This window comes from Falco biarmicus, chromosome 7 (genome assembly GCF_023638135.1).
Source record: "Falco biarmicus isolate bFalBia1 chromosome 7, bFalBia1.pri, whole genome shotgun sequence".
NCBI lineage: Eukaryota > Metazoa > Chordata > Aves > Falconiformes > Falconidae > Falco > Falco biarmicus.
Window position 1 is genome coordinate 71645973 of NC_079294.1, and position 23670 is coordinate 71669642.

Here is a 23670-nt window from a genome sequence, read left to right on the forward strand (position 1 = left end):
CACAGTAGCTGGGAGAGGTTCCCGCTTTAGGCAGTGGTGGGAACTGGGTGAACTGAACATCTTGGGATGCAGTGTTTGTTTTCAGAGCTAATTCAGGTGGCTGGGTTCATGGAAAACAGACATGTGAGGCGCTGGGGCTTGCTTGCCGCGTGGCTGTCTCTTGAGCTGGTTTTGCAGGGAGCAGGAGGACTTTAGCAACCTCTTTGCCTGCTCCAGGGGAGCTGGGGCAGTGCTCTTGGCTGTGGGGGGCAGGAAAGTGGTGTCTCATCTTTGGGTGTCATCCAGCACCCTGAAGACCCTCAGCCAGGTGTCCTTTGATAGATGTTGCCTTGCACAGAGGTTCCTTTGGTACAAGGTGCCAAGCTGGACTTGGGAGTTCAGGTCACCTAAACTACTGTCTCAGCCCTTCCTTTGCTGTCAGTTTGGCTGCTCACAGCTCTAAATGCAAATTTTGAGGCCCTCCCTCATAACTAAAAATTAGTTTTGGCTTGGGTCAGGGAGCTGCACACTGAGTTTAGGCTGCAGTGGTCAGTGCAGCTTTTCTCATCCATATAACCTGTTTGTTGCTGGGAATGTTTTGCAGCAAGGTGGGATGTAGGAGCTTCTAAGGGGAATAGCTGGGAGAAGTCTTCACTATCCCCTGGGAGCTGTGAGCTACATGGTTTTGGGGCAGAAGGGAGAGGAAGGGCCATGGAAATGTGCATGGAAGGGGTCTCAGAAGGTCTCCAGTGCAACACTAGATGTGTCAGCCTGGTGCTGGCCTGGCTGAGGATGGCAATGGCTGTGGGGGAAGATTCCCCCAATCCTAGGGCTGCACAACCCTTCGGAGAAGAAGTATTTCCTCGCTCAGCCTGAACCTCCCAGACTGGGAGTTGTGTTGATGTGTTAAATCTTTGCATAACTGATTTCTTCTTGATCAGCATCTTTTCTAGATGCCCAGTACCCTGACCATCCCTTGGCACATGTGTTCTGAGCTGGCACTGTCTCTCCGATGAAAACCCTTCTCCATGCCACTCAGCACAGCTGGCCTGCAGCTATTCAGCCAAAATACTTCTGCTGCCTCCAGGAAGGGAGACATCGGCCAAATCTGGTCTGTAAGGGAGCTGGGGGATGGGGAAACACTGGATTTCCCAAGCAGCCATCCTGCTCTGGCAGCTCCTGCCCTTTCCTGGGCAGCATCCCTGGCTCCAATGAGGCTTAACAGCAGCACTGACTGCGCCATCTGATGAGAGGTTTTTTACTTGAAAGCACATCTCATTTTTCCTTAAAACTTCTTGTTATAAGTCCCCCCCATTGTATGAAAGAGAAAGAGACACAAGGGGTTTGTGCTTGTCCGGTGCCCTGGGACTTTCTGATCTCTGCCTCCTCCAAAAAAAAACCTCACGCTTTTTCCCAACTGTGCTGGTCCATAGCCAATGTGCTGTGCTTAGAATAAAGATGGACAGCTGGTCCTGGCAAGGGCTAAGCTGGGAGCAGAAATCCCCTTTTTCATAGAGAAACACCTCTGCCCTGAGTCGGTGTGTGACCCGTGAGAGGGATTTACTCTCCTGCTGGGATCAAGCCCTGGTACCCAGAGACCCACAACCTAACCCCAGAGCTGGCTCCTGAGCTCCGGCGCTATGGGGTGAGACCAGGCATCGCCTGTGGTCCTTGCAGCCAAGGACCCAGCCAAGCAGTGATGTTCTTTCCCCCAGGAGGGGGTCAGCTGCTTATTTACTGATTCAGCATCGTGGGCTGGTGTTATCTTCCCTGATGCATGCACTGGGCTCGGTATGCTGGAATCCCTGGCATTTCCACACAAGTGCCAGCCTCAAGGTATTTTAAACATGGAGGAGAAGTCCTGGACTTGCTGACAGCAGCAGGGATGGGGAATTGGCTCCTGGGGGAAAAGGCAGAAGGTTTTTTGCTGGCCCATAAAGCTTTACATGGGTGGTTTTTGGGGTTGTTGTCAGGCACAAGCTAGTCCCAGCTCCAAACCTGGTGTGATTTCTGCTAGGAGCAGGCTGGCCAACACCTGCCCCAAAACTTTCTGTTTCTTTTCATTTTCCCAGAAATGGCACAGCTTCTCCAGCTTGAACATCCAAACCAGAGGCTTTCTACTGTCCCTAGAGCTTGCCAGGGGTATCTCAAAAAATAGAGAGGGATTTGGGGTATAAAATGGAGCGCCCCATGTATGGAGTCTATGGGATGCTTGCAGAGCCCTGGTAGGGGAAAAGTGTTCAAAAGAAGGGACAGAAACTCCAATACCGAGGCTTGAAAACATGTCTGGTTTATTTTTAAGCAGCTTTCCCTGTTCTCCAGCTGTGACAAGCCAGGCAATGCCCAGCCCTGCTTGTGGGGGGTGGGATACAAACCGGGGTGCTGCAGCACGGGTGGAGCGAGTGCTTTGCCTTCAGCTTCTTATACCCTGAGCCTGTTTCCTTGAATGCAACAAAACAAACACAACGGAAAGAGCTGGAGAAGGGCAGGAGAGACAAAAAAGAGAGGTTGTAGTGCTGCAGCTAATGCCCTCGCTGCCGAGGCTGAAGCAGGGCTGGTTTGGCCCAGGCTGAGAACACCCACACTCGTGTCAGGGGTGAGGGTTCTCCATCAGCTGCTGCTGCCTGAAAGTCCCCATCCCGGCCCTGCTGAGGAGCAGGGGGATGTGTAAAGTCCCCATTCAGGCTGGAGCTGTGAGTGCGTGGGCTCCCCAGCTGCCCCAGCACATCAGCATCTGAGCGGAAAACCAAAGTCCCAGGGGAAACAATGGCGCCGGGCAGGGATGGTCCCCATGGAGGGGATGGGAAGCACCCGGATTGGGATCATGGATCCTGTGCTCCCTGCTGCTGTCACCTCCCCAGCAGCCTTGAAAAGCCCCTTATCACCTTATAACCTAAACAAGTCTCTTTGCACCAGTCTCCCCGTCTCCGGCTTCTGCTGAGTTTTATAAACAACCTTCCCCGAAGAGGCTGACAAGGATGTTTTCTTTTGCCTTGGGCAGCCCAGGAACAGGGGGTCCCCACACCCCGGGAATGACGGGGTTGTGCCTCCCCTCTCCCTGCACCTATGAGGGCTGGCCTTTGGGTGCCATTGGTCCCCAAATGGGAGACCAGGGGCGGACGGCTCCTGCTCCAAAGTGGATATAAAGGCTGGAGGAGCAGCTGCAGCTCTCTGTGCTGGGATTTGCTGGAAGAAGGCAGGATGGGACCCGAAAGCGGCTTGATCCTCGCTCTTCTCTGCTGGGTGGTGGGTGAGGTGGCTGCCTACCCACCCTGGGATTTCTCCTGGGGTGACCCAGCGAGCCGGGGGGTGCGGGCAGGCCCCCACACCTGGTCCTGGATGGAGGACCCCCAATCTCGAGCCATCTCCAGCCAGCAGCCGGTGATGGTGCAGTGCCAGGAGGCTCAGCTGGTGGTGACGGTGCACAGGGACCTCTTTGGCACCGGCCGCCTGGTCAATGCAGCTGACCTGACGCTGGGGCCAGCAGCGTGCAAGCATTCCTCACTGAACCCGGTCCACAACACTGTCATCTTCACCGCCGGCCTCCACGAGTGTGGCAGCATCGTGCAGGTAAGTCCTTCTCCCTGCGGTGCTTCCCGCCGGTATTCCCCCTGGGAGCATCTCCAGGGGGACGGTGCACCGGCCATCCAGTGTGATGCTGGGGGGAGCCCTGTGTGCCAGGCACAGAGCCCCATCAGGGACCAGCCTGGGGGAAGGACAAGTGGCTATTTTCCCCATACTGGAGTATTTTTGCCCCACGGCTGCTTTGCCCTTTCAGCTGGAGACATGCTGACGGTGCAAAGCCCCCACGTCAGGCCCATTTCACTCACATTTTGGCCCATTAGGAAGTTTAACTTGCTGAGAATGAGGCCGGCCTCCTTCATCCCTTTTCCACCGGCTTTTCCCCCCTTTCTTTGGATTTCCCCGGCATTTCCCACTTAGGAAAGGGTGGCTATGTGGCTTGGTTGTGGTGGGAGGTGGGGTGGCCTCTCTGACAGCTTCTCACTGCTTCCCTGCCCAGATCACGCCAGATTCCCTCATCTACCGCACACTCCTCAACTATGACCCCAGCCCTGCCAGCAACCCTGTCATCATCCGCAGCAATCCCGCTGTCATCCCCATCGAGTGCCACTACCCCAGGTGAGGCCTCCCCATCCTCAGTACCCCCCCAGTCCCTGGGGACCAGCACAGGGCTGTATCCTGATGCACAAGGTCCTTGCCCAGGAGGGAGAACGTCAGCAGCAATGCCATCCGGCCCACCTGGGCTCCCTTCAGCTCCACGCTGTCAGCAGAGGAGAGGCTGGTGTTCTCCCTGCGCCTCATGAACGGTAGGTGGGAAGCCATACCGACCTGCAGACAGAGATTTTCCACCCTTTTCCCAGTGTGGGGAACTCAGGGACCCAGCACCCCACTGGGTACACCAACCTACCCCATGCCAAACACCAGCACTCCTGCTTTTGGGCTAAGCTCTGGTCCCATGGACACTTGGGGACAGTCAGAGCCACCCCCACCTTGTCACCGCGGCACTGCCTTGCAGAGGACTGGAGCGCTGAGAGACCCTTCACCGGTTTCCAGCTGGGTGATGTCCTCAACATCCAAGCAGAGGTGGGCACCGAGAGCCACGTGCCGCTGCGGCTGTTTGTGGACAGCTGCGTGGCCGCCCTGAGCCCCGGCACAGATTCCTCACCCCACTACACCATCATCGACTTCAACGGGTGAGCCCCGGGGACCCGCCTGCAGCAGTGCTGGTGGGGGGCTCACTGGGATGCTGACCCTCCCTTCCCACCTCAGGTGCCTGGTTGATGGGAGGTCAGATGACACCAGCTCTACCTTCATCACCCCGCGGCCTCGGGAGGACATGCTGCGCTTCAGGATCGACGTGTTTAGGTTTGCAGGAGACACCAGGAACCTGGTAAGGCTGCGTGTCTGTCCCCCTGCCAGCCCCAAACCAAGCTGGTGTTCCCCACCAGTGGGTCCCCACCTCTTTCCGTTGCCCTCCCCACAGATCTACATCACCTGCCACCTGAAGGTGACCCCAGTGGACCAAACCCCAGACCCCCTGAACAAGGCTTGTTCCTTCAACAAAGCCAGAAACACGTGAGTAGCTGCTGCACCCTGCACCGGGATGTGGCACACCTGGGTAGGTCCCCACCAGCACCCTGCAACCCAGCACAGCACGGGTGTCATGGTCACCCCCATGATGGGGGTCATGGACCCAGATTTAGGGGGGGCATGAATGCTCCATGGGTGCCATCAGAGCTCTGGTGATGATGCTCCCACTCTGCTACAGCTGGGCACCCGTGGAAGGCACTCGGGACATCTGCAGCTGCTGTGAGATGGGCAACTGCGAGTCCCCTGTGCTCTCCCGGAGGCTCAACCCCCTGGACCAATGGCCCAGCCGCCGCTTCCGCCGCCATGATGCCAACGGTAAGGTCCCCATGGGGATGGAGGGGACACCCTGGGGTTGTGGGACATGCCCACCTCATCACTCCTTCCTCCCTAGGGAAAAAGGCTGAAGCAGACGTGGTCATCGGCCCTGTGCTCCTCTCGAGGGATGCAGGCGCCGTGGGAGAGTGGCAGAAGGAAGGTCAGGGTGAGTCCCGGCGGGCTGTGGCCCCATGTCACAGCCCTGGTGACAAGCGCTAACAGCCTCCTTGGTTTTGCAGGTGGGGTGAAAGCGGTGCCCAGTGTGGGGACAGGGCTGATCTGCATGGTGGCCGGTGTGGGGCTGGCCGGCGTGGTGCTGGCCGTGGGCATGGGGCGCAGGAGGTGCGCCCGCGCCTTGGCCTGAGCGCAGGGCGAGAGCGGAATAAAGCCTGGGAAGGACAAAGCGTGTCGGTGCTGCTCCTCTGCAATGGTACCCTGGGGGCGGGATGGGGCTGGGTGCCCTGCTGGAGAGGGAGCATCCATCCCTGGCACGTGGCTGTGGGGGTGCCAGAGCCTCCCAGCTCCCGGGGAGGTCCCTCACATCCTCACCTGGGTTTCGGACCTCTTTGGGGCTCAGCTTTGGGAGCTGCCCCACTCATGGGTGACACCGGGAACAGTCCCCTTGCCCTAGAGGAATCCCAGCTGGGTCCTCTGACCTCTGGCCACTGCTCCTGGGGGGGGAGGCTGAGCCTGGGGTGGGGGGCTCGGGCTCGGCCAGGGAAGGACCCCAGCTCCCTCGGGAGGGCCCTCCTGGAAGGGGACAAGTGACAGCCCCGGCACTGGCACCCCCCCCTTGGGGGCCACACACCCGAGGTAGGGGCATGAGGTAGGGGCACTCCGCTCCGGTGAGGGGCCACCTGCCGGGCCCCTGCACAAGCTGGGGGGGGGTCGGGGCTGCCTGTGGGGATCCGAGCCCGCCCGGTGCCGCCTGCGGGGCAGGGGAGCTGGAGACGGTTGGCCGTTCCCAGCCCCCAGATGCCGGCTGGGGGGGCGAGAGCCGGGGGGCAGCGGGTGTCGAGCAGGGCCATGGGACCCTCCGGCAGCCCCGGTGCCGCCTCTGTCCCCAGACGGCCGCGGGGCCGAAGCGTCCATGGCGCAGCCGGGGCTGGGGGGAGGCAGCCGGGGCTGAACCCGAGCTGGGGCAGCCGCGGGGGGAGACGGGGCGGCCGTCGGTCGGGGCTGAATGAGCCGGAGGGTCCGTTAGGGCGTCGGGGGGGGCGCCCGGGTGCCCCTCAGCCGGAGCGTCCCTTACCTCGGGCGTGCGGCCCCCGGCGCCGAGCTGCTGCCGGGCCGGGGCGTCCCTCGGCGGGGCGGGGGCCGGGGCTGCCCCGCTGCGTCCCGGGGCTGCGCGCCTGGCAGCTGCCCCCGGGCCGGGGGACTCTTCCCGAGGAGCACCCGCGGAGCCCACAGCCGCCCCGAGACCCCCCGCAGCCCCCCCGGGCCCCCGGGCGGAGCCTGGCGGCGGGCGGGACCCGCTGGGGACAGGAGGTGGCCGGGGTCGGGGTGGGGGTGGTGTCGAGGAGAAAGGGGGAGCAGGGGTTGGGGCGCAGGGGCTGATACAGGTCTGTGGCTCCCGAAGCACAGGGGATGTCACCAAGGGGGTGGCCGTGTCCCATGCTCCTTCCCAGGCAGGGCAGGCGGAGGAGCCCTTGGGGTGTTTTGGGGAGCGCAGCCTTCCCTGCCCTCCCCACGTGTTGTGCCCTTTGCTCTCCAGCGTTAAAGGACAACGTGGAAAAGTCAATGGCTTTCCCTTAGGTCACCCCTCGGGAGGGACCCATATCCCATTCCTGGACTGGGGCCATCCTGGGACATCCCTCCTTTGTGGGCCGTCGTGTGGCACCACGGCCTCAGTTAAACACCGAACCCTCAAAAGCAATGTGTTTTAATGATTTCTGGTTTTAAAGCTTGTGAAAATAATAATAATAATATTAATAACAATAATAATAAACCAAGACTTCCAGTCATCTCAAGGACTCCCTCCCTATTCTTAAAAGCCAAACAGACGGAGCGAGCCCCTGTTACAGTGACGGGATTTCCAGCACCTTTGGTCCCAAAGTAATCAGAGCATCCCGGCATGGCAGCCGCCTCGAGAAGAGGGGTTGAGCATCCCTGCCAGGGCAGCACCTCCAACTCCAGGCTGTCGTCTTCCCCTCCTGGGGAGGCGGCATTGCCAGAGACACCCCCCCAAAAATGCCAAAGGGGTTAAAGACTACAGAGCTCTCTATTGCTAATATGCGATTTACATCATTTATACTGCCGTTTATGGGCCCGCCCCTGCCTTTATTCCAGCTAAACCTCAGCATCAGTTTCCCTTAGGAAATGGAAAAAACCCCAAAGGTTAAAGAAAAGTTAAGTATAAAATTATATTTTGCAGAGTCATTCTCGCTTCCCCTCCTTTTAATGTGAAGAAATGTTTTTTGATTTGGGGGCAGGGGGGTCTCGAGGAGCTGCTGATGGGCTCTGGGGTATCCAGTGGGAAAGAGGAGCCAGCTCAGGCACTTTCAAGAGGGGGTCAGAGGCTGGAGCAGGTGACGTCCCTCCGGCCCTGCTCCCATCAAGATCTGAAAGAAGACAAAAAAAAATATCCCAGGAGTTGGGGAATGCGCTTAGGAAGACATTTAAAAACGTTTCAAAAGCAGAGGGGAGGTTCTTTTGAAACTCAGCTTTGTTCTTCCCCAGAATAACAAGGAAATTCAATATAAACACCCCAAAAGGGAGCAAGACACGACCCCCACCTCCACCGCTGCCAAATCCAGCTTTTTTTTCTAATACTCACAGAGAAAACCCAGATGCAAGGGAGGAAAAACAGAATTAAACCACTTGGGTCCAACCCCCATCTCTGGGTTTTTTTGAAGCTGAGGGAAGAACAGAGGAGAGATGGACAGAGGACAGACCGACATCTCCTTACTGTGAAATCTTGCAGTTTGTCGTGGCGACATAGCGTCCGGTGTAATGGATGTTGCACCTCACCACGTTGTTGGTGAAGTCCGACTCCAGGACAATGTATTTGGGGTTCACTTGAACCTAAAAATGGGGGAAAGGGGAGGAAAAACACCCCCAAAAATGAGTAACAGGGGAGACGAGCAGCCCCTAAACCCATGCTAAAGGGATGGCACCAAAGAAGGTGCATGGTCCCGAACTTCATGGTTGAGAAGATCCCAAGCCAACCCCAAACCAGTAATGTTCTCCCCTAAAAAATCTCCCCCAACAATCCCGGCCACCTTTAAGACGTAATTCCCTGGCTGCACATCCGTAATATCGATCCACTGGCAATCGATGTCGGCGTTGTAGGTGTCGTAGCAGCCTGGGCTCAAGCCCTGCAGGTAGAAAAAGGGGGTTGAGGGGGTTCTGGGAGGGGTGAACCCTGAGAAGCCCTTGGAACGTCCCCCCCCCAAACACACCTGGGTGTGGGCTGTGCAGGCGTAACGCTTCAGGTTGCCAAAATCGCAGGTGGTGTCCTCCAGGCAGAAGCTGGCTTTGTGGCCCTCGGCCACCTTCCTCCCTGTGGTGGCATCCAGCAGGTCATAGTGGCTGAACTCATCCATGCTGTGGTAGTGCCTGGGGATGGGGATGGTGAGGGGGTGACACACAGTCAGGGTGGCCCCCCTCATGGTGCCGGTCCCTCCCCAGATGTGATTCTGGTGGCTCCCCATCAACTCCAGATCCACACCAGCTTGCCAGCTCCCTCCTTGGGGACATTAATGGCAGGAGCTTGGTGGCTTTAGCAACAAAGAGGCAAAGCAAGGTCACCCCCCACCCCCCACCCCAAGATCTCCAAGCAAAGCCACAAAAATGGGGAAATGCCATTTAAAACAGTTTTTTAAATGCCATTTAAAAAGCCTTAAAACTGCAGTGCAAAGGAGGGCTGGCGGAGGGGAGGTGGGGACACTCACTGGTGGCAGCTGTGCCACTCCCAGCTGTGCCGGGGCCGGCTGGGCAGAAAGTCGGCTGTGCCCTGGTTCTTCACCCGCTGGGGAAACCGCAGGAGCACCCGCACATCGTAGTCGGTGGCTTCAGCGGTGTAGGCAGTGCTGGGGACGTCAGGAAAGGTCAATGCCCATGGCCCCCCTGCCCTTGGTCCCAGCCCCGGGGACAGGAGCCCCCCCAGGCGCAGGGCATAGCCTCAGTGCTGGCACCCTGAGGAGGAGAATCCCCAGCAAGTGCCTCTGTAGGGAGGGTTTCCTCCACGGAAAAGGAAATTACGAAAAAAGAACGAGAGAAGAGAAGGTCCCCTGCCTGCAGCACCTGCCAGGCACCTTCCTCTGGGCTTTGCTTTGCTCTGTGCTTTGCTTCAGGCTTGGCTTTGCCCTTTCCTTTGCCCTTCCCTCTTTCCTTCTCCTCTCCTTCATCCTTCTCCTTTCCCTTTCTGCTTCCCTTTCTCCTTTCCTCTTCTTTCGCCTTTGTTTCTCTCCTTCATCCTTCTCCTTTCCCTTCCTGCTTCCCTTTCCTTTTCTCCTCCCTCCCCTTCCCTTTCCTCTTTCCTGTTCCCTATCCTTCCCTTTCTCCTTTCCTTGTCTCCTCCATTCTTTTCCTTTGTCCTCCTTCTTCTCCATACCTCTTCCCTTTCCCTTCCCTCTTCCCTATCCTTCCCTTCTCCTCTACCCTTTTCATCCTTCTCCTCCCCTTTCCCCTTCCCCTCCCTATCCTTCCCTTCCCTTTCATTCTGTCCTCATCCTTCTCCTTCATCCTTTTCCTCCTTACCCTTCCCTCCTCCCTTTCCCCCTTCCTTCCCCTCTCCTCCATCCTTCTTCATCCTCCTCCATCCTTCTCTCCCACCAGCACATCCCTTATTGCCCGCTGGTCCCCCCACCTGCCCACTCCCCATCTCCCCCTCGCCCCAGGACCTCGCTCTCTCTCCCGTGTCCCCATGTACACTCTTGCCCCAGGACCCCCCTCTCTCCCCTATGCCCCCATGTACCCCCTTGGCCCAGGACCCCTCTCTCTCCCCACATATCCCCTCGCCCCAGGACCTCCCTCTCTCCCCTGTGTCCCCATGTACCCCTCGCCCCAGGACCCCCCTCACTGCCCTGTGTCCTCATGTCCCCCTCGCCCCAGGACGCAGCCCACACCCCGTGGCTGCTCCTACCTGGCCAGGCACTTCTCCTCAGCTGCGCAGCGCAGCGAGTACAGGTGAGCTCGCTGCACATAGGTGGATGCTTGCACATAGTTGGGGTCCGGCACCAAGTCGGGGAGACCTGCCAGGAGGATGGGGACAGCCCTGAAGACAAGGACAAGGCTTGGGGACACAGCAGTCCCTGCTTCGAAGCAGCAAGCCCCGACCTAGTGGGGAAATTTTGCTTCGGTCACCACCACGTTTTTTTAATTTTAAGCTGCAGACGGAAAATCCTCCCTTCCCCTCCCCTTCCCCTCCAGTTCCTGCTGGCAAATCCCAATCCTCCATTTTCCTACACCGGGATTGCTCAACCCGTCCTCCTGCAAGCAACTATACCCAGCCCCAGCTGCTCGTCGTGCTCGGCTGCCCTGTGAGGGGTTATTGGGGTCCCTTGGAGTCCCCCAGCTCCCACCACTGCAGCAGCCAGAGACAGGGGGTGACATAACCCCCAAAAAAGCAGGGGTGTGTGTCCCTATTTCCTGCCCTGTTCCCTGTTTTCCACCACAAAACAGGGGTGAAAGTGGGGGCTCTGCTAACCCCGGGGCCTCTATGCCATTATCCCTCCCCTCCTCGAATTCCCGATGTTGCCCTGCGCTTGGGGCCAAGCCGAAGCGGGCTGTGGACAGACAGCGGCAGGGATGGGCGGGGGCTGCCTCACTTTCCAAAAGAATTACGGAGCCCAGCTGGAGCTGGCACTCCCCCCCAGCAACACCCTTTCACTCCTCCCCCTCCCAAAGGCTCCTCTGGGACCACCAGCTGAGAAAGCATCCTTACATCTGCACCTCAAGAAGGACTGGGGTGGGGGGGAATGCTCCCCAGGCACTCTGTGCCTCAGTTTCCCTTCTCCTAGCCCTCTGCAAAGTCAAGCCCTGCTCCACAACCTCTGCTTAGCACCTCTCCTTCCTGTGAGCTCACCTGCCTGTCCACATCCCTATGCTCAGCCCCATCTCCCTCCCGGTCTGTCCCCAGCCCCATCCTCATCCTCATCCTCAACACCAAACCCCTTCCTGTCCTCATCTTCATCCCCATCCTCATCCTCGTCCCCATCCTCGTCCTTGTCTTCATATCCATCCCCGTCCTCATTCTCAACCCCATCCTCATTCTCAACCCCATCCTCATCCTCATCCCCATCTTCATTCCCATTCCAGTCTCCATCCTCACCCCCATCCCCACTCTCACTGCCATCTTCACCCCCATCTCCATCCCTGTCACCATCATCATCCCCATCCTCACCCTTCATCCCCCTTCCCATCCCCACACCCCTCCCCATCCCTCATCCTCACCTCTATCCCCTTTCAAGGGACCAGGGGTCTCCAGCCACACCAGTTCCACCCTTTGCACCCAGTTTCCAGCACATTTCCTTTTTTTCCCCCCTTTTTCCCTTTTTTCCCCCCTTTTTTTTTTCCACAGGCAAAAAGAACAATGCCTTCTTGTTCCTTGGCCTGCCTTCCCTCGAGGGATCACGTCACTCCTTTGGAGCTCATTTCCTGCCCCGCTTGCTTGGTCATCGCTGCTGATGTAATACCCAGGGGGGGCCATGCACGCCAGGGGGGAAATTGGGAGAGCTTGGAAAGACTTTTTCCCCCCACTTAAAAAAAATTAATAATGAAAAAAGCAGTGCAGAAAGACCCCTGGGCCCTGTCCCGCTTGCGAGAGGAACATTTGTCATCATTTATAAAACAGCTTTTCCTCCCTGCTGTTGTTTATAATAAATTCTTGTACGCTCCAGAGAGAAACCCGACTCCTTTACCAACAGGGAGTTTTATTTTCCCCCCACGACGGAGCTTGCCCTGGATGGCCCCGTTGTTATTGTAGGGTCTCACGCCTGATTTTCAGCTCAGACATGGCAGCAAAGGGTCAAACCGCAAGCGCCGGCATCGCTGGGGTTAATGAGATGGCAGGATCGGCCCCACCATCCTGCAAATGTCCCCTTATCTCAGCAGGGCACCAAACTGTCCCCATCTGGGGCTGGCCAAGTCCTGATCCGTTTTTGCTGAGCCAGCACTTCTCCACCTCCAGCAAGTCAGGGGGCCTGGCAGCCCCCCCCTATCGCCTCTGAAAAGGGACAACCACAGCAAGAAAATGTTTGTTTTTCCTCCCCCACCCCTTGGCCTGCCCCGGGGAGCTGCCAGAGAAGATTTCCTTCTTATTCACCGTGAAAATTAGAATAATAAAAAAAAGCAGGCCTGCTCCCCACCGAGCTGTTTGTGCAGGTGTGCTGGGCTTAGCCGAAAAATCCCAGCCCCAGCAGTTTTCAAAGAGGGCAGCTGCTTTGCCTCCCTGTGCACAGTCGTGCTGGGTCCCAGCCCTGGAGATGCAGGGACCACTGAAGGGGGTGGCTGTGAGCAGTGGGGACGGGGACATGGGGACACCCCCGAGCGACCAAGATGCAACCCTTTGTGTCCCCATCCCATCCCCACAGCATCCCTCCTCCAGCACCTCTAGATTCAGTCCTTCACCCCCACATCACACTCCAGCCCTGCAGCATCCCTTTTCCAGCACCTCTTGGCACTCCTCTTCATCCCCCCATCCCACCCCCACTGAATCTTCTCAAGATCCCCTGTTGGTTGTTAAATGCCTGAAGATGGCAACAAAATCAACCTAAACCCATTCCCAATCCCACAAAAGGAAGACTTTCCCAACAAGATTGTCATCTCCTGGCCCAGGTGCCCCATTCTCAGATGTCACCACAGCCACCACAACTCAGCCTTAGTGGGTACCAAAATCCCCCATGGGATTTCCAAAACCTGCTCCCATTCAACAACAAACCCCAGACAATCTGTTTCCATGAGGGCAAAGCAAAAAAAGTCTGCTGGAGATGGAGAAAAGCAGAGGGGAGGGGTCGGAGGAGGGGTCAGGGTGAGGAAGGCCCTGGGGATGCCTCCTGGGGGTCAGCTGAGAGTGGGGACCCCCAGTGAGAACTGGCACCTTGGTCAAACCCCACAAGGAGGGGCGAGGTATCTGCCCCCATGGCTTAAAAGGACACGTGGGCTTGGCTTTCACCAGCCAAGACCTCCTTTGCATGAGATGATTCAGCCCCTGAGCAAGCCTTGGGTGGCACTTGAGTCCTCTGCAGAGGCTGTGAGCAGGAGACACGAAGACTTTTGGTGTGTCCTCCCCATCTCCTTGCCAAAGCTTGGTCTTCCCCTTCCCTTGACCAAGCCACATGAGATGCTCCTCCCGCACCTCCCCCATGGCCTGGCCACTTAAAGATTTAGGGCTGGAAGCTCTCATATCTCAAGATGTCTTCATTGGCTGGTTTGGGTGGAGGGAGGCAGATGACCCACGATGCTCACACAAGCCCCAGTAAACCCCCACACAAGCCCCAATAAACCCCCTCATAAAAACCAGTGGGATCTAATCGCTTAATTAACCCTCCAGGTGCCCCAGCGAGGGGCCAGGAATGCCGCACATTCCTGGCAGAGCCCGGTGGGATTAGGAGGCTCTTAAAGAGCTTAGGTGCATAATTAACATCTGATTCAGCTTTATAAAGTGTTTTGACTAATTAAGAAACCTGCCCAAAGGGTGGCCCTGCAGGTGACAGGCTTGGAGGTATTTTTGGTGACCCCCAGGGAGGTGACAGCTTTCCCCAAACAAACTTTGGTTGGAGAGAGCAGCAGGTGACCCGGAGGAGAGGCCAGGCAGCAGGGTGGCTGCAGAGAGCCACCTCCCTGGGCTGGTGGGATGATCTTTATTCCCTTATTTAGATTCATTAAGGAAAAATGTAAAGGAGGAGGCTGGGGGCTCCTTCACCGGGAGGTAGGTGTCCCAGTGGTGGGCTCATTGGCTAACAAGGGTTGTCCACCCACCTGTGGGCAGCCCGATCCCCCTGGCAGAGCCACAGCCCCATCACCTCCTGGCCCAGCTTCCAGGTATCCTTGAAGGACACAGCCTTTGCCAACAGGAATAAGATAAGCTTGGCAGGCATCTTCCCATTTCCCTCTGTCGCCTCGTGTCATCTGCAGGGCAGCTGTCCCCAGACATCCCTCCCCAGAGACACGGGACTGCCAGCATCCCTCACCCCTGCATCCCTCACCCGGCAGAAGCGGCTGCTCCTGGCAAGGTAGGCAGAGATCTGGAGGAAGACCTTCTCTGCACAAATTCTGTTCCCAAGCTCTTTCCCACACATTTTCGGCAGGGCTGGCCGGACCTCAGGCTGACCTAGCCCGGCTGCTCTCGCTGTGTTTACTCACTTGCACGCAATGGGGCAGGGCTGGGATAAACACTTCCCCCAGTACAAACCCTCTGGGATGGGTTTTTCTCAGAAACTAGGGATGGGGCTGGATGGGTTATGGGGTCAGACAGGTCAGAGGCTCCAGCTGACATGGGTTTCCCAAGGGACAGGCAGGGAACAGATCCCCCAGGCTGCTGCTCCTCACGCCCTCCAGCCTTGCTTCCAATTTCACCACGGAGCAAAAACACTCTTGGCAAGCCTCAGAGAAAAGCCACAGGATTTCATCAGGATCGGGGTCAGTAGGACGTGAAATGACAGCGTCCCTGCAGCAACCTTGGTCCCCTGCTGTGGCCAGCACAGGGAGGTGATGGGGTGACTGGCCCCCAGTGAGGCAGCACAGATCCAGCTATGAACTGAGCGTGCCCTGGCACAGGGCATGTGGCCAGGATGGCCCAGGACATGGCACTGTCCCACCCCAGGAGCACGGTGTGTCCCCAGTCCACGGCACACAGCCACCCCATGGATGCAGGATGACCAGGGACATGGCATACGTCCACCCCAGGAGCTGGCATGACCCCAACCCACGGCACACAGCCACCCCACGCAGGCGGGCTGGCTGGGGACACAGCACAGACCCACTCCACAAAAATTCAGGGTGACCTGGGACATGGCACAGCCCCAGCCCAGACCCCACTGGGACTTGCTCCTTCACACACCTTCCCTTTCCTCCCTGTTTTTCACCTCCTCAAACATCATTCCCAAAATATGTAGCATCTCTAACAGCCCCTTGGTGGCCCCTCTGCCACATTTGTCCCCATAGCACTGCGGCAGGCAGCATCCTTGGAGTGCAACTGGCCCCAGACACGTGCAGAGGGCTGTGCCCTTGGGGACGCCGTCTCCCCCAGGTGATGGAGCACCCAGGGCACCATCCCACCCCGGGGAGCTGCCACCCACCCCGGGGTCCCCCCCAGACTCACCCCGTCCGCCGTGGCTGGGCCTGTAGACGCTGCCCACGCTGACCCGGGCTTGGCTATCTGGGACGGCCTGCGGTATTTCGGGGCTCCTGGCAGGCAGGTAGGACTCGGGGTGCGGAACCCCGTAAGGCTCCAGCGCCCGAAAAGGCGGCTGTGGCTGCGGCTCATAGGGGGGATACTGGCCCCCGTACCCAGTCCCGGGTGCCTGCAGGTTGTCGGCGGGCGCGATGCCCTGCCCGGTGGGATGCTGGCTGGCATACGAGTCCGAGCCGCCCTGCTCCGGCGGGCCCCCCGCGTCGTGGTACAAGCTGTGGGAGTACCGGCGGTCCAGCCCATCGGCCGGCTGCGGGGCGGCGGGCACGTAGGGGCGCTCGGCCGCCGGGTAGTAGCCCTGGGCTCTGTAGGGGCTCTGCTCCTCCCCGTAGTCCTCGTAGCGTGCCCGGGGCTGGAAGGGGTACACCACGCTGGCACCCGCTGCCGCCGCCGCCACGGCCGCCCCGCCGGTGCCGGTGCTGCGGTAGTAGGTGTACGCCTCGTCGTACGCCCGGGGCGCCTCGTAGGGCTCGTACTGGGGGGCGAAGGGGAGCTGGGGGTACGCGGGCTGCCCGGCGGAGGCGTAGGCGAAGGAGGAGGCGGAGGAGGCGGAGGAAGGCTGCCGCAGGCGGCCGGCAGGCCGGGCCCGTTGCGAGGGGGTGCTGTCGCCCACCGGCCCCTCCCGCCAGTTTTCGGGCACCTGCCCGAAGCCGAAGGGGTGCCGCGTCTGCCCCCGCACCGTCTCGGAGCCCGGCCGCGGCGGGACGGCCGGTGCCTGCCGCCGCACGCTGCCCGTGCCGCCGGTCACCGCTCCCGCCAGCAGCAGCCGGTTCCCTCCGGGTCTCTCCTGCCCCGGCGGCACGTACTCGGCGCCGGTGTTGAGCAGGCTGTACACCCGGCCGTTGTTCTCCCACTGGATCAGCTGCCGCCAGGGCTGCCCGCCCGCCTGCTGCTGCCCGCCCGCCAGCAGGCACAGCCCGCAGCCCAGCGCTGCCCACAGCCCCCACGCTGCCCGCCGCGCCATCCCGTCAGCGCCGGCCCCGGCCCCGCCGCGGCTCCCCCAGCGCCCGCCGCCCAGCCCCGGCGGAGCGGCTGCCGGGGCGGGCGGAGCGGTTCCCGGGGCGGGCGGAGGGGCTCCCGGGCCGGGCGGAGCGGCTGCCGGGCCGGGCGGAGCGGCTGCCGGGCCGGGCGGAGCGGCTCCCGGGCCGGGCGGAGCGGCTGCCGGGCCGGGCGGAGCGGCTCCCGGGCCGGGCGGAGCGGCTGCCGGGCCGGGCGGAGCGGTTCCCGGGCCGGGCGGAGCGGCTGCCGGGCCGGGCGGAGCGGCCGCGCTCCCCGGCGGCGGCGGCGGGAGGGGAGCGGAGCGCGGGGGGCAGCGGCGGCCCGGGTCCTAGGCACCGCCTCCGGCACGGAGCTGCCCTCCTGGAGCGGGGCGGGGGGGGCTGCGGGGGGCTCCTGCGCGCGAGATGCTGCCACTCGGCGTCAAACGCTGCGCTTTCGGGGGCTTTACGCCTTTTTTTTAACCCTGGAGTGATTCACGCCTTCAGCTTTGGGGCGAACGCTGCGGGGTTTGGCCCCAGTACCGCCTGCCGCACGCATCCTGCCCGCCGGGCGCCGGGAGGACGGGCTGCGGGGCGCTGGCTGCCCGCCCAGTGCAGCCGCTGGCGTAAAAACCCGAAATGTTGGGGGTTACACTTTTTTTCACCCTGGCACTCTGCACACCTTCGACGTTTGGGTTGAATTCTGCAGGTTTTGGTGTTGTACAATGGCCTCAGAACAGTGTTTGGGCTCGTGGAAAGCATCGGGGGGGGGGGGGGGGGGGCAATGCCATGTGACCCTGCCCCGCTTCCCTGCTCAGAAGGACCCTGTTCTTCCCCAAAGGGACCCAAATTCACACCAGTGACTGTCCCACCGGAGGCCTGATACCAGGGTGAGGGCCTGGACAAGCACCTTCAGTCCCTCACGAAAGCTTTCGGCAGGTTTCAAAGGGGAAACTGTGCCAAAAAAATGGAGCTTCCCCCCAGAATTTGTCTGTTGATGACAATTTGGGGGTTTTTCCCTTGCTTTTGTATCCCAAACGAAGACGAATCCTGCACAAAAGGTTTTAAGCCCCAGGGAGGAATTAAAACCAAAGACTGATTGGTAACTCAGGGCTGGAAATATTAAACAGAAAGGCTGGGTGGGGGCGAGGAACACATCTGGGGGCCCCCAACCCTGCTGCTGGCTGGAGCCAGCCCATGTGAACCCCGAACCCATCACCATGCTGGGGCCATCGCCCTGGCTCGCTCCTCCACATCACCGCATGAAGAGCCTGAGCAAACTGAGCCCCAGGGCCTCGTCCTCCACAGGGACGCCCAACACCCCCCGCCCCAGCCTTTTTACAGCCCCGCGACCCCAGCCTGGCATCCACAGGGGGATATTTCAAGGCAGAGATGAAGCTGGGAAAAAGCATCCCAGCATCCTTCCCTCCATCTGCCACCCTGGGGAAACTGAGGCAGCACCCCGAAAGCTGGAGTGGGCAGCCCAGTCCCTGCCACCCCCCCTGTCCCCAGAGCTGCCCTTGTGCTGCCTGGCACTTTCCTGTTGCTTTAAGTCCTGGCTGTAGGGCCGTGTGTTTTCCACGTGTAGATTTTTCCTTTTCTCCTTTCCCCCCCCTCCTGCTGCGTTTGTTCCCAGCCCCAAAGCTGGGGATGAAGCCAGGATGAGGCCAGGGGCCAAGGCCAGCCTGACCACAGGGGATCCTTGCACCAGGCTTTTCCAGAGGGCCTGAATCCCCTGCGTGGGACCCCCCAGTTCCCTGCATCCCCCAATATTTCTTTGCTTTTCCTTGCTCCCCCTGCTCCCGCCCGCGCTCCTCCCTTCTCCCCGCAGGGACTGGAAATACCAGAGTTGATGTAATAGGCAGTGCGGCTGGCCAGGAAGGAAAGCCTGGCCTAACCTCCTCCTCCACAGCCCCACGGCTGCCTGGCCTGAGTGGGGACAGGGACATGAGGGGGCTGGCCGCCTGTCACTCCCCTCTGCATCGCTCCAGCCCACCAGGCAGCCGGGATCTGGGGGAGCGATAGGACTTCGTGGGACATAGGGACACACACGCAGCAGGCACAGGGTTACCCCCACACCGGTGTGAGGCAGGAGGGGACTGGAGGGATGATGGGGGGGTCCCTATAGGTTTGGTTCATGAGTGGGGGTCCTGCATGGCTCCGCACCCCATCCCACTCGCCAGGCCATGAGATGCCACCTGGATGTGGTGTCCGAGGGGACAGGCTACCAGCCCCATAACCCTTAACGGGGAGGGTTGGGGACATGCAGGGTCCCACCCTGCAGCCCCACGCAGGTTCAGCATCCCCAGAGAGGATGCAAGAAGGGGGTGGCCAGAGGGCATCTGCCTCAAAGCAGGACCCTGAGCCACCAAGGTGTGACAGGAGGGGCTATGTCCTGCTGTACCGGGGGTCCCACCCCCACTAGATGGTGCCAGCAGCCCACGCTTGCGGTGCCACCGCACCTGGGGTGACAGCAGCGAGGAACAGCCAGCCCTGCAGTGGCTGCTCCCACCCTAGTCCCACAGAAACCCCTTCCCGAGGTGGGGTGGGAGAAGGGGGCAAAGGTGCTGGACTCCCGGAACCATTTTCTCCCCCTTTCTTTTTATAAGGATCCCGCAGGAGTGTATGTGGGTGCCGGCATCCAGCACCAGAGCTGGCAGCATCGTGGGGTGGCTCCCAAAAAGAGAACGAGGCAAAGCCACGGTGCTGGGGAAACTGAGGCAGCGCTGGCCTGGGGCAAGCCCCCAGCACAGCTTCAGTGCCTGCATCCCTCCCCACCGGGCTCAAACCCCCAGTTTCAAGTTAATCCTTCAACCTGTTCATTCTGCTTTCCCTTTGCAGAAATAATTACCAATAAGGTGAATTCGTTTAATTCCCAAGTGACTAAAAAGTCATTTAGCAACTTAATTACTTGAAGACTAGTTTTGTCTTACTATTATTTTTAGGCCATTTGGGATAACCAGTCACGTGAGTAATTGGGTGTCACAATGTATTAACAGGGACAAATGGTCACCATGGGGCATGGTGGCACAGAGGCTCCTAGATGGCTCTATCCATGTCAAACTCACCCAAAAGCTCACTCCCAGAATTTTCCTGCCTCCTTTTTAATACGCATTTTCTAGGACTGACTTGATTTTTCAAGACAGCCAGGTGAGGGAAAGCACGGGGGAGAAGAAGGGGGATTTACCTGAACTTGAATCTCCACTTTCTTGTGCCAAACCAGGTTGTTTCGAGGAACAGCAGACTTCTCCCACAATCAATTTCTAACAACTTATAGCAAAAATCCCTCTTTTCCCCAGTTCTCACCATACCAAGGACCACCAAGCCCCAGGAGCAAGGTCAGCATCCCCCATCTCTTCAACCCCTGTGCTACATGGCTGAGTGGATGGGACCAAGGCCTCCCAGCTAAGCTGGTGACAGGACAAGGACAGCCACGTCTCCCTGCTAGAGCTGGTCTCTTGCTGTTAATATTTCCTCAAAATCAGCCAAACTGAGAGGTGCTACACCCTCACTGGACAAGGAAACCTGCTTGTGCTGCTGCTGCAGAGGAATCACCTCTTTTCCCTGTGACCTTATGGCTTTGCTCTCCCCAGGCAAAAAAAAAAGGGGGGGAGGGAATTAAAAAATAATCAAAATTAAAAGGAAATAGTCAAAATGTTTGTTCTCTGTGCCCCTTTGGTCACTGAGAAAGCCGGGAGGGGAGGCAGCCGTGAGACCTTGCATGCTATGAGTGTGCCAGGTCTCAGCCATCCTTCAGGATGGACCGCAGGGGAGCTGGGATGTCTCCTGCTCCATTCCTTCATCCCTGTGCCTGTGGTGGTGGCCCTGCTGTTACCTCCTTCCTGCCCTGGGTTGTTGGGAAGGTAAACTGAGGCACAAGGGACTTCCCCCTGGCCAGCACAGGGTACACTCACACTGGGACCTGAGCAAATCCCACCTGGCATTTTGGCATCCATCGGCAGACAAAGGAGCTGGCAGTCAAGGAAACCTGGTGTGCATCCTCCTCCACGTAAGTCACCCAAACTCTCCAGCCAGAGCCAGAGCTTTCAGCAGGGGAACGTGTTTGAAACTTCATTTATCCACTGACCTAAATGGAAGACACTTTATTACTTTTATTTCTGCATCTCTGTTGAAACACTCACCAGCTGGGTGTAAACAAGCCCTTAACGTCTCCTCTGCCAGCTGCCGACAGCCATGGCGGTCAGCTGCCACAACCAATGCCTTCAAAATCCCCTGTTCAACCATCCGCTTCTTAATTTTAAGCATGGGGTAATTTCCAAGCCAGGGAAAGGTGGATTTGTCATCTTAGCCACAGCCATTGAAACTGCCAAACCCTGCTGCCCCACAAAAATCCCCCCAAGCCTTTGTTCCTGGTTTCCCAGGGTGTGGAGAGCATGAAGCGATGCTGTATATCTTCCAGCAGTTAGTGGCAGAGGGATTTTTTGGATCGTCTTGTCCTTAAAAGCCTTTTTCCTCTGTGAATTTGTCTGGCGATGATATTCCGTGGGAAGGAGCTCCAAAGCTGAACGAGGGTTGTGCAAGCTCTTTCATTCCTAGAGCTGGTCTTGAGGCAAGAAGGCATTAAAAGAGGGGAGGAAAAAATCTGATTTGGGGCAATAAAATTAAAAATCAAGCCTGGAGTGAGGTGGCTTCTCTCCTTTTTTCTCCCCAACCTGGACACCACCACAAATAACACAAAATTCGAGAACAATTCCATGGACAAACCTATGGAATGGAGCAGGGAGGTCCCAGCCCTGCCACCACCTTCCCTGGGCTCGGCCAGCTCCTTCCCCACCCCACGGCTGACCCAGGGATGGCTGGGGAGGGTCTGCAAGGGGTGGTGGTCCTTCCCCAAACATGTGCTCCCCTAACTTGCTTTATGGCTTCCCAGTACTTTTGAACCCTTGCAGTGCTCCTCACTTTCCAAGCTGACATTCCTTTGTCATGTTTAGCAATTAAAGGCTATTTTCTACACACACACACACCCCCACACCCACACCCACACCCCTGCCCCGTGTTCTTAATTAGCTTGCTTCTGATTGCATCCCTGTTTGTGTGCTGGCCTCATCAGAGATGCCAGCAAAGTTCTTCAATAACGTCACCCCTGGGCTTTTATAGCCAAGCACAGCTTGGGATGTGAATCCAGGGGGGTTTCTTTTCCAAAAGGATGAGAAACCCCCTGTCCCCAGGAGATGCTGTCCCTCAGCATCCAGCCTGCAGGGGCATCTACAGGCAGAAGGAGCTGGCAGGATCTGTGGCTTCACCCAGATTCCTGGCTCCCAGCCCTACCCGCGCTGAGCATCGCATCCAGAGTGGCAGGGTTTTGGCCAGCTAGTGGAGGAGGAGAAATACAGCTTCTGCAACTTGTTTTGGTAGCTCAGATTGGCCTTTAGTGTAGGACCAGCCACAAGGGACATTAAAGGTGACCAAGAGAAGCATTCTTTTAATCCGCATGGCTGCCTGCTCCCAGCACACTTGCAGGAGTGCCTGTTTTGCTGGAGGTTTTCTCAGCTCTTGTAAATTGAATAAAGTTGCCATCACCCTAATCTCAGCAGTTCTGCATGAGGAACTTTCCCTCCCTTATCTCCCCCAAACTCCTGCCTCGGGTTTCCAGCCCATTTGGATTGCCTTAATGCTTTACAACACAACCTGGCTCTTAGCTAAGCTGGGGAAATCCGTCACATTCCTCGAGGTGAAACTAAAGTCCATGAAGCTTTCCACCATCACAAACCTTCCCAAAGGGCATCTCCTCCGATCTCCTGAGCCTGGCCACCACCACAGTCCCCAAGTGCAAGCCAGCCCTTGCTGGGGGATAACGCTTACCCCCAGACAGGGAGGATGGAGTGGACATCTCCAGGGGCATCACCCTCAGCAGCTCGGGGCTCCTTTTCCAGCCTTCCCGTGCTCCCACAGTTGCAGCCGGGTTGGATTTGTGGGCAGTGGAGATCTTCACCCAGGAGCCCAGGGAGAGATGTGCTCTGCACAGGGTGGGCAGAGGCTCCGAAGTATCCATTAGCTGCTGGGAAAAAAAAAAAAAAAGGCGTTAAAGTTTTCTTTGGGAAGTAGGGAGGGGTTTTCTCTGGTGTATTCCCACTGGGAGGCATGGAAGCAGCCATGGGTGCACGGTTGGGTCTGACCGGGCTGCCTGCACCCGGCCGCGCAGGGGAGGCACCCCAGTCACAGCCAGCTAGCAAAGTCCTGCAGGAGGCTTGGTACCTTCATAGCATTGCTCTTTTGATTTCCACAAGGTAAAACCAAACGTTTCCCCCACCCCCATTCCCCTCCACCAAGGCACCGGAATCATTAATCACAACCAGCATTGCAGCACCCAGGGACTGAACACCCCCAGCCAGCCCTCCCCGGCCCTGTTACCCCCAGCAGCCAAATAACACCTGAAAATAACACAAACCCACTATTCCCATGGGTAAATTATATTTTTTAAATTATTGTTAAATGTTAATGCAAGCATCGAGGGTTTCCCTGACCAGAAGAGGTGACCCCAGGTGGCTCAGCTGTCCCAGCATCAGCAGATGGCAGCCTCGGCAGCCTAAAAACCACCCACCCTTGTCTCGCATCCCTGCAGCATCGGCTGGGGGGTCTCAGTATCCCCCCTGGGGGTCTTACCCCCTCCAAGGGGTCCCAGTACCGCCCCCCCCGCCGCGGTCCCAGCCTGGCACACATGCAGGGTACCCTGCAGGCTTCACTCATGGATGGCAGGAGATGGAATTAATTAGGAAGGCAGAGTGGATAATAACATGTTTTTTAAAGCATGTTGTTTGCAGCAGACTTCTCTGGAGTGGGTTATTTATAGGATGTGTCTATAACCTAAATAAAGCAGCTGCATTTTGCCACGCTGCTCCGGGGGATGATGCTGGCTGGGTCCCGAGGGGGTGCAGACCCTCCCACTGATGCTCCCCAGGCACCCCCAGCCCC

General features: G+C 58.5%; 2 protein-coding genes across 3 annotated transcripts; one reads left to right on the forward strand and one right to left on the reverse strand.

Annotated features, from left to right (window-relative positions):
- The first annotated feature begins 3180 nt into the window (after positions 1 to 3180).
- LOC130152664 (zona pellucida sperm-binding protein 3-like) lies at positions 3181 to 5790 on the forward strand. The gene is made up of 9 exons (XM_056346598.1): positions 3181 to 3549; positions 4001 to 4119; positions 4204 to 4307; positions 4517 to 4694; positions 4771 to 4891; positions 4985 to 5076; positions 5270 to 5406; positions 5483 to 5572; positions 5646 to 5790. Exons 1-9 carry the CDS (start codon positions 3181 to 3183, stop codon positions 5768 to 5770), a joined length of 1335 nt encoding a protein of 444 aa, XP_056202573.1. The 3' UTR covers positions 5771 to 5790.
- Positions 5791 to 7291: 1501 nt separating this feature from the next.
- Positions 7292 to 17033, reverse strand: LOXL1 (lysyl oxidase like 1). Of its 2 annotated transcripts, none has more exons than XM_056347598.1 (7): positions 15671 to 17033; positions 10493 to 10601; positions 9300 to 9437; positions 8808 to 8964; positions 8628 to 8723; positions 8315 to 8430; positions 7292 to 7967 (listed from the first exon to the last, which is right to left on the reverse strand). In XM_056347598.1, exons 1-7 carry the CDS (start codon positions 16722 to 16724, stop codon positions 7961 to 7963), a joined length of 1677 nt encoding a protein of 558 aa, XP_056203573.1. In that variant the 5' UTR covers positions 16725 to 17033; the 3' UTR covers positions 7292 to 7960. The 2 variants fall into 2 exon arrangements, with proteins under 2 accessions (XP_056203573.1, XP_056203574.1); XM_056347599.1 differs by lacking the exon at positions 15671 to 17033 and adding an exon at positions 11803 to 15648.
- Positions 17034 to 23670: the final 6637 nt, after the last annotated feature.